We start from the raw sequence: 12,583 nt of genomic DNA on the forward strand, positions 1-12,583 counted from the left end.
TACTGTCCATGACCACTGTAGGTCCCATAAAGCTATCACTATTGATTATGTGTATGCATATATCTGTTTATATATCTGAACTAACTCTACAGTATATACACATACCTCTTGGCTGTACAGTATAGGACGATTTAGGTTTAGTGCTTTTATCGCTTTATTATGGCTCATAACTGTTGCTATTGCTATTAGACTTTGTGTACCCTGAAAACAAAAATAGATGAATTAGTTAGAGAAACCTATTCAATATATAAGAAAGCAACATTAAAGATAGCATGCCTCCTTACAGGATGTATTTTTAGAAGAGCACAAATATCAAATTGACATGAGTTAGAAATACTGTTATTTTTCACTTCATACGTCTTAGAAATACTGAATGGTTACCTGCTTCTGCAGTATTGCACTACATACAAACATTTTCTGAAAATACCAGCAGGCAAAGGATGTTAAGAGAGTGGATCTGAATTCATTGCCATGAATTACTATGAGACCTGCTGAAAATAAACAGAATCTAATAAACTGCAGAATAAGAAAACGAACACAAAGGCAAGAAAAATACCTAAGACAGTGATATATGTACATTTATTTGACATTATATTTTGTTTCTTTAACAGAACACCAACTTATATGTGGGTATGTCTACACTACTGCGTTATTTCGAAATATCTAATTTCAAAATAGTTATTTTGAAATATCTTATTTCAAAATAATGCGTCTAGATGCATTTCGAAATAGCATTTTGCTATTTCAAAATAGCGCATCCACACTGATCGGACACTGAATCACATTTAAGGCCGGCCAGAACCAGTTCCGGCAGTCCATCAGGTCAGGAGTTACTTTGTGTGGCTGCTGCGTGAGGCTATCTGAGGCCTGTGCTTAAAGAGACCCCCATGACCAGCTAGTTCTCAAGTTTCCCTGATTGTTTGCCTACCTCTCTGAGGGACAGCAAAGCGTTTTTTCCTCTGTGTGCTCTGGTTGCTCTTACTCAGGACACCACAGCACTCTGCAGCATGGAGCCGGAGCCGCCCCGGGCACTCCGGTGCTTCTCTTGGACTTGTTGCTGCGAGCCTGGCAGCACTTTCTGCAGGCTGCATCACAGGATCTGCAGCAACCTAACCCCCAGGCCTTCTTCCAGACCCTCCTGGGGTATGTGGTGGAGCAGCTGCAGCTCCTGGACGCCAGCGTGCCCCACCGCATCTGGACACCAGCACCGACTGGTGGGAACAAATTGTTCTGGAGCACTGGGGAAACCAACAATGGACCCAGAACTTCAGGATGAAGAACAACACCTTCCTGGAGCTCTGTGAGTGGCTCGCCCCTGCTCTGCGGCAATGGGACATGCACATGAGGCCCGCCATTCCCCTCCAGAAGTGTGTGGCCATTCCCTATGGAAGCTCTCTGCGCCAGATAGCTACCAATCCGTGGGGAACCAGTTTGGCATGGGGAGATCCACCGTCAGAGCAATGCTCATGCAGGTATGGCCATCTCCGGCCACTGTGCCAGGAGTGGGGGTAAAAGGAGGGAATGGGCTGCCCTAGGAGAAAAGGGGGGAGGGAAGGTGGTGAAAATCCCCTCGGGGGGGGGGGTGTTGTTCTGTCCCGCCCTCACTAAGGACTGCCCGCAGTAGCCAGGATTGCAGGGGGGGTTTGCTCCTGAGGAGTGGGGGCGCAGAGCAGTGGCAGGGAGGGAGCACTCTCAGCCACCCTGGCACCCCAGTGACTCTCGATTTTGTGTATTCCTCTGCAGGTGATCAAAGCCATCAACAGAGTGCTGTTCTGCAGAGTCATCCACCTTGCCAATGTCGATGCGGTCATCGAGGGGTCTGGTGCCTGGGCTTCCCCAACTGCAGGGGGGCTATCGACAGGACACACATCCCCATCTGTGCCCTGGACCACCAGGCCTCCCAGTATATCAACCAGAAGGGATACTTTTCCATCATCCTGCAGGCTGTGTCTGACCACAGGGGCCACTTTGTGGACATCAATGTGGGCTGGTCCGGCAGAGCACACGATGTCCGTGTGCCAGAGGTTGCCTGCAGGGACTTTCTTCCCCAACCGCCACATCTGGGTCAGCAATGTGGACATGCCTGTCTGCCTGGTGGGGGATGCGGCCTATTCCCTACAACCTTGGCTCATGAACCCCTACATGGGACATTTCAACCCTTCCCGACAGGCATTTAATGCCAGGCTGAGCAGGGCTCGCATTGTAGTGGAGGGTGCCTTCGGCTGACTGAAGGCCTGTTTTAGATGCCTTCTCACCTGCCTGGACCTCTCAGAGCGGAATATTCCACACGTGGTGACAGCATGCTGTGTGCTGCACAATTTGTGGGAGCAGAAGGGAGAGGCTTTCCTGTCAGACTAGATGGCAGAAGCCGACCACTTGGCCGGCCTGTACACATAGCCCCGTACGGCTGCCATCTGGGAGGTCGATCGGGGTGCTGTCCATCTCTGGGAGGCCCTGTGGGAGAGTTTCCACCTGGAGGAGAAGTAACAGTCTCCCTAGTATGCCCCACTGGGGACTTGTGTCTCATTCCTCCCTCGCGTCCTTCCACTTTTCTGATGTAAAATAAAAGACACGTGTTCATGGAAGAGGAAGTTACTCACCTTGTGCAGTAACAACATTTTTCGAGGTGTATGTCCCCGTGGGTGCTCCACTTGAGGTGTTGGGCTCGTCCTGGCGCCACAGGTCGGAGATTCATCAGCTGTGGTCAAGCCGGACCACACATGCGTGGGGCGCATGCTGCTTGCGCTGCCTGTCAGCCTGCGCTGAGTCCGGCTTCCCGCCAGTTCCTCCGAACTGGATCACTCCTGAAAAACATGAGGAGAAACTCCGAAGAGGGGAGGAGGGTGGGTCGTGGAGCACCCATGGGGACATACACCTTGAAGAAACATCGTTACTGCAAAAGGTGAGTAACTGCCTCTTCTTCTTCAGTGCTGTCCCCATGGGTGCTCCACTTGAGGTGAGTACAGAGCAGTAACCTCATCTGCGGAGGTGGGATCAAAGTTAGTATCTGTCTGCTGTGGACAGCACCGCAGAGGCCAGTGCTGATTCTCAAGCAATTGTGTTGACAGCATAATGCTTAGCAAAAATCATGTCCAAAGACCATGTTGCCGTACGGTGAATGTCTTGGATTGAGACTCCTTTGAGAAAGGCTAGAGAAATGGCCGTTACTCTAGTGGAATGAGCCGAAATAGGTATGGACTTATTCCGTAAAGTATAGCAAGTGGTAATACATTTCACGATTATTTTAGATATTCGCTGCGAAGACAATGGTTGGCCCTTGGATCTTCCATCAGAGCGCAGGAAAAGCCGCTGGGATCGTCGAAACGGGTGAGTCCGATCCAGATAAAAAGCGAGCGCCCTGAGGACATCTAAGGTATGTAGATGGGCTTCATGAGCCACTGCATATGGTTTGGGTTACAAATTCGAGAGTATTATAGGTTCGTTGATGTGGAATTCCGAATTCACTTTTGGCAGAAATTTTGGGTGAGGCCACAGTATCACCCCTTGGTTGGTGAACAGGATATACGGAGGACAAGCCAAAAGAGCTGCCAATTCTCCAACTCGTCTGGCCGACATTATGGCTAGAAGGAATACCACCTTCACTGTGAGAGTCTGAATGTCACATGTGGCTAGCGACTCAAAGGGTGGATATGTGAGAGTGTCCAAAACAAACTCAAGATCCCACAGAGCAGGCGGTTTCCTGTGCGGATGGTGTAAGTTCATTAAACCATTCAGGAAACATTTGGTTATCGGGTGAAACATAATTGAAAAACCCTCAATTGGTTGTCTAAATGCAGAAATCGCCGAAAGATGGACCTTTGGGTAATGGATATGGTGGTCGGCGAAACATTTGCAGTAGAAGAGGAAGCCAGGTCTGTATGGGCCAGAAGGGGGCTATTAGTTTGGATGTGGCCTTTGGTGGCCAGGCTGGCAGCCATCCGCCTGTAGACGGCCGTGTTCCTCCGTCTAGTACAGAGATCATGGATGTTGGCGGCATCCCCCAAACCTCAAACAGATCCATGATCTCTGCACTGGACCAGGAAGGTGCCCGCCTTTTCCGGCCTCTGGCAGGCTCCTGGGAGCTGGCAGACTGGTCCTGGGGAGTGGTGGAGGGCTGGCTGCCAGTGGTTTGCTGGCTCATGCTGTGGCCTGGGTCAGGGGCAGCAGCAGAGTGGCTCTGGGCTGGCAGGCCTGGTGCTAGCCACAAAAGACTATGGCCAGACTCTACCCCTTTAAGGTTTCCAAAAGAGGAAGGAGAGGAGATTTCCTGTTTGTGCCCAGAGTGGCCAGCAGGGCACCCTAGGAAGGGCTGGAGGCCCCCTATTTCGAAATAGCCATTATTCCCTGTCTATACAGTGCCTATTTCGAAATAGCTATTTCAATATAGGCACTATTCCTCATAGAATGAGGTTTACCAATTTTGAAATAAGCCCTTCGCTATTTCAAAATAGCGGTTGGCTTGTGTAGATGCTAAGAAAGTTATTTCAAAATAATGGTTGTTATTTCAAAATAACTTTGCTGTGTAGACATACCCTGTGTTATTTTTTGTAATGTTAGTAATATTACAGGGATAGGAGCAGAGCTCCTCAGGCTAGGGACAGAGTTGTGGAATGCAAGCCTATCAAAGCTAAGGTTAGGGTTTGGGTAGGTGGGCCTCATTGAGCTAGGAGGTGGGTAGTGGAAGGGAGGACTCATTGAGATAAGATTAGGGTTGTGGAGGGTTACAGTTCAGGTGTAAGGCTCAGTGAGGTACAGCTTAGGTTCAGTTGGGTAAGGATCTCCAGGTTAGGGTTCAGGTGGATAAATCTTCAGAGCTATGACTGTGGAGGGTGGGCTTCTCAGAGCTAGAGTTAGTGTTCAAGTGTGATGTCTAAAATGGGCTAGTACTAGAGATGTAGAACAAAGGTTAACTTGCAAGTCTGTAGCCCTCACTGCGCTATGGTTAGGATCGTAGAGTGTAGGGTGCCCAGCTAAGTTTAGTGGTTAAAAGGGTTGGACTCCTGAGGCTAGGAATAGGGTTCTGGGTAATAGGGTTCTGGTCCCATGGTATAGGTTGAGGATAGGGCTGGGTAGGGCTTCCTAGAACATTAGAATGGCCAAATATCCATTTAGCACAGTATTCTGTTTTTGGACAGTAAATGCCAGGTGCCCCAGAGAGAATGACTAGAACAGGGAATCATCAAATGATCCATCTCCTGCCACCCTTTCCCAGCATCTGACAGAGGCTAGGGACACTGTTCCCACCCATCCTGGCTACTAGCCATTGATAGACCTATCCTATCCTCCATGAATTTATCTAGCTCTTTTTAAAACCCTGTTACAGTCTTAGACTTCACATCTTCTGGCAAGGAGTTCCACAAACTGACAGAGGGGAGTACCCCTCTGATACCTGACAAACTGACTGTATGTTGTATGGAGAAATACTTCCTTTTATTTGTTTTAAATCTGCTGCCTGTTAATTTAATTTGGTTACCCCTATTTCTTGTATTATTGGAAGGAGTAAATACCTGTTCTCTATTCACTTTCTCCACACCAGTCATGACTTTATAAACCTTTATCATATCCTCATTAGTCACCTCTTTTCTAAGCTGAAAAGTCAGTTTTATTAATCTCTCCTCATATGGCAGCTGTTCCATTTTAGTTGCCCTTTTCTGAACCTTCTCCAATGCCAAGACACCTTTTCTGAGATGAGATGATGACATCTACATACAGTATTCGAGATGAAGGTATACCATGGATTTATGTAGAGGCAATAATATATTCTCTGTCTTACTCTCTATACATTTCTTAATGAGTCCCATCAGTTTGTTTGCTTTTTTGTCTGCTGCACATTGAGTGGATGTTTTCAGAGAACTGTCCACAATGACTCCAAGATCTCTCTCTTGAGGGGTAACAGCTAATTTAGTCCCCATCATTTTATGTTGTATAACTGGAAATATGTTTTTCAATGTGCATTACTCTGCATTTATCAACACTGAATTTCATCTGCTATTTTGTTGCCCAGTCACCCAATTTTGTGAGATCATTTTGAAGCTCTTCACAGTCTGCTTTGGACTTAACTATCTTGAGCAGTTTTGTGTCATCTGCAAATTTTGCCACTTCACTGGTTACCCCTTTCTCCAGACTATTTATAAATACGTTGAACAGGATTGATCTCAGTATGGACCCTGGAGTACACCACTAGTTATCTCTCTCCATTCTGAAAATTGACCATTTATTCCTAACCTTTGTTTCCTATCTTTCAACCAGTTATCAATCTATGAGAGGACCTTCCCTCTTATCCCAAGATAGCTTATTTGCTTAAGGACATTTGGTGAGGGGCCTTGTCAAAGGCTTTCTAGAAATCAATGCTATATTCACTGGATCTCCCTTGTCTACATGCTTGTTGACTGTCTCAAAGAATTCTAATAGATTCGTGAGGCATAATTTCCCTTTACAAAAAACATGTTGATTTTCCCCCAACAAATTATGTTTATCTATGTGTCTGACAAATCTGTTCTTTACTATAGTTTCAACCAATTTTCCTGGTATTTAAATTAGATTTACCAGCTTGTAATTAACTTGATCACTTTCAGAGCCCTTTAAAGAAATGGCATCATATTAGCTATCCCAGTCATTTGTTACAGAAAATTATTTGAAGGATAAGTTATAAATCTAGTTCTGCAGTTTCACATTTGAGTTCTTTCAGAACTCTTGGGTGAATGCCATCTCGTCCTGGTGACTTATTACTGTTTAGTTTATCAATTTGTTCCAAAACCTCCAGTAATGAAACCTCAATCTGGGACAGTTCTTTATATTTGTCACCTAAAAAGAATGGCTCATATTTGAGAATCTCCCTCACATCCCTAGGCTAGCATTAGGACTGGGCTGCTTGGTCCAGGATTACTGTTTAAGTGAGCAGGCTTTTCCAGGCTAAGATTAGGGTTGTAGAGGGTAGGGCTCCATGGCTGGAATTAAGGTAGCTGTTGTAGAAGGTATACCCCCTAGGACAAGAACAGGATGCGTAAGGAGGTCCCTAAAATAAGGTTGGAATTGAGCTGTATCAGCCTCTCTGGATTAAGCTTCTGAAGGGTAGTGCTGCTAGGCTTAAGGTGAGGATCATGGTGTGCAGGGCTCCCTAGGCTAGTGGTAGGGTTGGGACAGGTAGCGTTTCAGTGACTGTTAGGCTTGTGGAAGGTAGTTTCTCCATGCTAAGTTTATGGCAGGTAAGTCTCCTTAAACTAAGGATTATGATTCTGGACTGCAGAGTTCCTCAGGCTACAATCTGGGTTAGGAGTGGGGAACACATGGCTCCCCAGGCCAAGGGAGAGGGGCAGGATGGATGAGAACTCACTAAAACTAACACTTCTATTAATTATATTCATATTAAGTGGAGATGCATTATCTTCCATGTGAAAATTATGAAGTGTGTCAAACAGTGAAGTCAAACTAGTGATAGATGCCAATTCTGATCTTTTATTCCTATCAGTCAGACTTCTGTAACACACTGAACTGTCAAAGAGACAATGTCTTTTTACAAGTCAATTATGATCCTGTTTTTATAATCACATATAATGAAGCAGGAGATACTCCCTTAAACTAATTTACTCAAGCACAGAAGTACACTTATCTGTAGTGATTATACCCTCCCACTATGCTTGCTTGTAGTATCTTTAATTTTTGAAGGCATTTTCACATTTTAAGTCATTTTCACTGCAGGATGTACCTTAATGGAGCTGAGTGAGAGTTTTGACCTCTTGAGGTCTATAATGTAGTGTAAAATCAGAGGGAGGAAAGGTGAGATTGAGCCTATGGCTACGTCTAGATTTGCATGATTTTCCGCAAATGCTTTTAATGGAAAAGTTTTCCATTAAAAGCATTTGCAGAAAAGAGCGTCTAGATTGGCACGGACGCTTTTCCGCAAAAGCACTTTTTGCGGAAAAGCATTCGTGCCAATCTAGACGCGCTTTTGCGCAAAAAAGCCCCGATTGCCATTTTCGCGATCGGGGCTTTTTTGCGCAAAACAAATCTGAGCTGTCTACACTGGCGCTTTTGCGCAAAAGGACTTTTGCCCAAATGGGAGCAGCATAGTATTTCCGCAAGAAGCACTGATTTCAGACAGTAGGAAGTCAGTGTTCTTGCGGAAATTCAAGCGGCCAGTGTAGACAGCTGGCAAGTTTTTCCGCAAAAGCACCTGCTTTTGCGGAAAAACTTGCCAGTCTAGACACAGCCTATGTGTTTAGATTGAACAACAACTTCGAATCGTTTCCATTTTGTAGGTAAGTATATTGAGTTTTGTAGGTAAGTATCTTGTAGCCGCACCTCTTTTAGCTTATCAGAGAATTTTGCCTCCAAACCTGGAAACTAAGATAGAGCCACACATACAGGTGATGGACTCTCTGGTTGTGGTAAAGAAGCAGGACTTTGTGTTGAGAGATCAAGTGAGGAATCAGCCTAGGAGGAATAGAAGGGCATATAGACATCTGTATTAGTTAAGGGAATCAGACTTGTCTTGGCCAAAAGGTGAAATGAGAATAACTCTCAATTTGTTTTGTTGAATTTTCAACCAGGCCAAGTGCATCTCACTAGTTGCAACAAGATATTTTATGATAGTTGAAGATATCACAGTATATAAAAAAGTGGCAAAAGATGACATCTCCACTAATTTAAGCACAGGATGTTTATAATATACTTGAAAGATTTTTAGTTTGCAATTCAAGTTGATAATTTTACTTCACTCACCAGATCACAGTCTCCAAGATCTAACTTTTCTAAGGTTGAATTAATTTGCAGCATTGAAGCAAAGTACATCCCACCTTTGTTTTCAATTTTGTTGCCAGTCATTCTCAGGTGTAAAAGTGTTTCATTCCTCTAGGCAAAAAAATTAAAAGGATTTCCCTGAAATGATCTAAGCATTTTACTATAGATATTTTAGTTGTGGCATAAAGACAAAATGTCATCTTCTGTAAGGATCATAGCCAACTGTTAATAGTAACTAAATAGATGCCTATCTTTTCACTAGGACTAGTTGCCTAAGTAAAGTCTACCCAAGAGCATAAAGTTTTGCAAGGGTGGGAGGACACTGAATTATTTATGGCTATCTGTGCTTCCATTATAACCTCTCAATTTTCATGTTTATTAAATAATACCAGACTTGATATGTGTGTCTAAATTGACAGTTTAGATGCAAAATGCTTAAAATAGAGTTAAATCCATTCACCATGATATTTTATTATGTCTGTCACATATTAATAGTTAATATTGAACTATTAATAATAATAGTTAATATTCAGCAATTAAGTAACAGCTGAATTTCTAATGCAAAAAAGTCAGTAGACCTTGATTACTCATGTGAAAAAGGCAGACAAAAGACCTGCAACCTTCTAGTTTTCCGCATTAAAAAAATAAAACTATTAGCTAAATATGTGAAAGGACAGACATTATAATAAAATATAATGGTGAATGGATTTAACTCTATTTGTAAGCAGTTTGCATCAAAGTTACACACTGACTTCAGTGGAATTACTTGTGCAATTAAACTGGTATGCACATCTTTGCATTTATAGGATTAAGGATGTTAAGAGGCAGGTAACTGGGTAATCGTGTAGTTGATACAAACTTTATCAACTACACAATTAGTCAATAAAAGAAGGCACTACCTCCGCTGTGACTCTGCAGTTTAAATGTAGTAAAAGCTGTGCATGCAGGCAGCCTGGCTCCTATTACATACAAACTGCAGAGCCACAGCAGGGGTGACTCCTGGACCCAGCACAAGCCTGGACTGAGTCGGGGTTGTTCGGTCGTAGCTTGCGCCAGGTTCAGCAACCACTGTTCACGGGGGGTGTCAGCTCCCCTGCAGACAGGGGCTGCTGCGGAGCAGCCTCTGTTCGTAGCCAGCCCAGGCCACTGTGAACAGAGGCTGCTGCCAGAATAGCCTCTGTTCGTGGCGTCAGGGGCTGGCCGTGGACAGGGGCTGCTTCGTAGCAGAACCTCCTGTTCACAGAGGGCCCCAGAGGGGAGTTGGGACCTCCCCCGGACAGGGGCTGCTTTGCAACACAGCAGCTCCTGTCCGTGGAGGAGTCCTAGCTCCCCACTGGGTCCCTCTGTGGATAGGGGCAGCTGCTGGAGCAGCCTCCCCTGCCTCACACTGCTGCCACTGAGAGACGTCTATCAGAAAGAGGCAGCAAGGAAGTAGGGAAGAGGAGAGAGTACTTCAAAGCGGCAGTGCTGCATAGAGCCTGGGGCCAGATCCTGGGCTCCACGTGGCGCTGCTGATTTGAAATTGCACAGTGGCAACGCTGCATGGGACCTGAGGTCAGCTGCAGACCCCTCACTGACTCCAAACTCCATACGGCGTTGCCACTTTGAAACACTACATGGAGCCTGACGTTGGGCTTCCTGTGGCATTTCAAAGCAGCAGCCCACATGGAACCTGGGGTCAGCTGGGGACTCAAGAGTCCCCAGCTGACTCCGGGCTCCAATTGGTGCTGCCACTTTGAAACACAGCAGGGAGCATGGGACCAGCTGGGGACCGCTTGATTCCCCCGCTGGCCCCATGCTTCCCACAGCGCTTTTTCCTTTGAAATATAGCAACAGCCCTGGAGCTGTTGCTACATTTCAAAGGTGGAGGTGCCCTAATCGAATAATCAATGCATATCGCATTGACTATTCGATTAGCTAATCGAAATTTTACATCCCTAGTCAAAAGATAAAATTCTGTTGTGTTGCAGGCATCAATTTTCTTCTACTGGCTCAGGAGAAAAAAATTTTAAAATCACTGTCCTAGACACACTGATGTCAAGGCAAATAATGTCTCCATAAAAAAGGAAAATTAAATTTTAAAATAAAAACAAAACCAGAGAAATATAGGCATATCATAGGAAGTTTCAGAACATAATGGAAAAAATTAAAAAAAGTTCCTTGGATATTTATGAGATTGTGTGAAATATTTTTCCATTAAATTTTGATAAAATATGTGACATTGTTTTATTTTTCAGTTTCATAATTTTCACAAAGAGATATCCATCTATTTTATAGTAAAAGATCAATAAATATCAATGGCTTCAGAGGACAGTGTTCTTCTGAAAAATGATCTAAAAATAGTAGAGAAACAGAATGTCTCAAGATGACAAGCAATCTTTGTTACCACAAATACCTGACATAAGGAAAGAGAAGGGGTATTTCAGACTAACTTTATTATTGATGTTTTAGAGAGGTAGCCGAGTTAGTCTGTAACAGGAAACAAACTAACCCCCTCTGAAGCTTTTGAACATGCAAGGCACTGTATTCAGCCCTATGGAGCAAAAATCCATCCACTAGCGGTCATCTGAAGAAATGGGCTGTGCCCATGAAAGCTCATAATACCATCTATATATTTTGTTAGTCTTTAAAGTGCTACCAGACTATTTGTTGTTTTTTAAGTTTTTTTTTTTAATACAGATGACAGAGTTGTTATTGCCCATCTGAAGGTATATCAAATAAGATGTAATTGTAAAAATTACTAGAGTATATCAATGAATACTTACATGCAGTGCTTTAGCTATTAATTCTGCTCCAATAGTGCCAATATCATTAAACATCAGATTCAGATAGCACACGGTTGAGTTTTCCTAGTGCACACAAACAAGAAACCAACACCAAACTTAAAAATAAATTTTAAAGAGCATTTTCTCATTTTAAAGAGCTAATGCCTCACATGATTTTAAATATCAGAGGGGTAGCCATGTTAGTCTGAATCTGCAAAAGCGGCGAGGAGTCCTGTGGCATCTTATAGACTAAGGGTATGTCTACAATACAGCGCTAATTCGAACTAACGGTTCCAGACTAAAAAACTACAGGCAGTCCCCGGGTTACGTACAAGATAGGGACTGTAGGTTTGTTCTTAAGTTGAATTTGTATGTAAGTCGGAACTGGTAGATATTGTAGGGGAAACTCTAGCCAAACATTTTTTTTAATTTTGGATAGCATAGGGAAAGGTTAACTCCCCTCTAATGTTTGTTTTGCTGTCTGTTCCCCTGTTCAGAAGATTTCACATCTATTTCTGTCCCTGTGACAAACTCAGGACTAAAGGAGTAACTCATCAAATACCAAACAGCTCTGCACCATGCTTTGAGCTAATAGCTTTATTTCCACACACCACCCAGGGTTCTAGGAGGAGGGTCCTTTTTTTGCTAACACAATGAGGCCAGCACTTTGTTTGTTTTGGTGGAGTCTTTGTTTGCCCAGGGAGCCCAGCATGTATAGGGGGAGGAGGGGCGGAGAGGCTGCTTTTGTCTGCTGTTCAGCAGCCTGTTGCTCAGGGGAGGGGGCAGCCTGTTGCTGGCAGGGGGGGGAAGGGGGAGGCGTGCAGGATGCGAGGCCGCGGGGGGGGGGGGGGGCAGCGGGCGTGGGGAGGCACTTTTCCTCTGCCCGGCAGCTCTGCGGGATCCCTGTCCCTGTGGCCAGCTGCTGCAGGCAGAGGCCAGTTGGAGCCCGCCGAAGAGGAGGAGGAGGTGGATTCTAGGACCCAGGTGAGCGAGCCCCGGGGACGCTGCTGCGCTCCGGGAGCCCGGCATGTATAGAGGGGAGGAGGGGCAGAGAGGCTGCTTTTGTCTCTTCAGCAGCC

The 12,583-nt window shown here is 44.8% G+C and overlaps 1 protein-coding gene across 11 annotated transcripts in view; it reads right to left on the minus strand.

Annotated features, from left to right (window-relative positions):
• LRRC34 (leucine rich repeat containing 34) overlaps positions 1-12,583 on the minus strand; it is a 62,579-nt gene that overhangs the window by 8,852 nt on the left and 41,144 nt on the right. For all 11 annotated transcript variants that reach the window (XM_075937929.1, XM_075937923.1, XM_075937924.1 and 8 more), the window contains 3 exons: positions 11,505-11,588; positions 8,722-8,850; positions 106-201 (listed from right to left, as the gene is read on the minus strand). In XM_075937929.1, the coding sequence (XP_075794044.1) occupies positions 106-201; positions 8,722-8,850; positions 11,505-11,588 (309 nt within the window). The remainder of the gene's footprint in view (positions 1-105; positions 202-8,721; positions 8,851-11,504; positions 11,589-12,583) is intronic.

This window comes from Pelodiscus sinensis, chromosome 10 (genome assembly GCF_049634645.1).
Source record: "Pelodiscus sinensis isolate JC-2024 chromosome 10, ASM4963464v1, whole genome shotgun sequence".
NCBI classification, from domain to species: Eukaryota; Metazoa; Chordata; order Testudines; family Trionychidae; genus Pelodiscus; species Pelodiscus sinensis.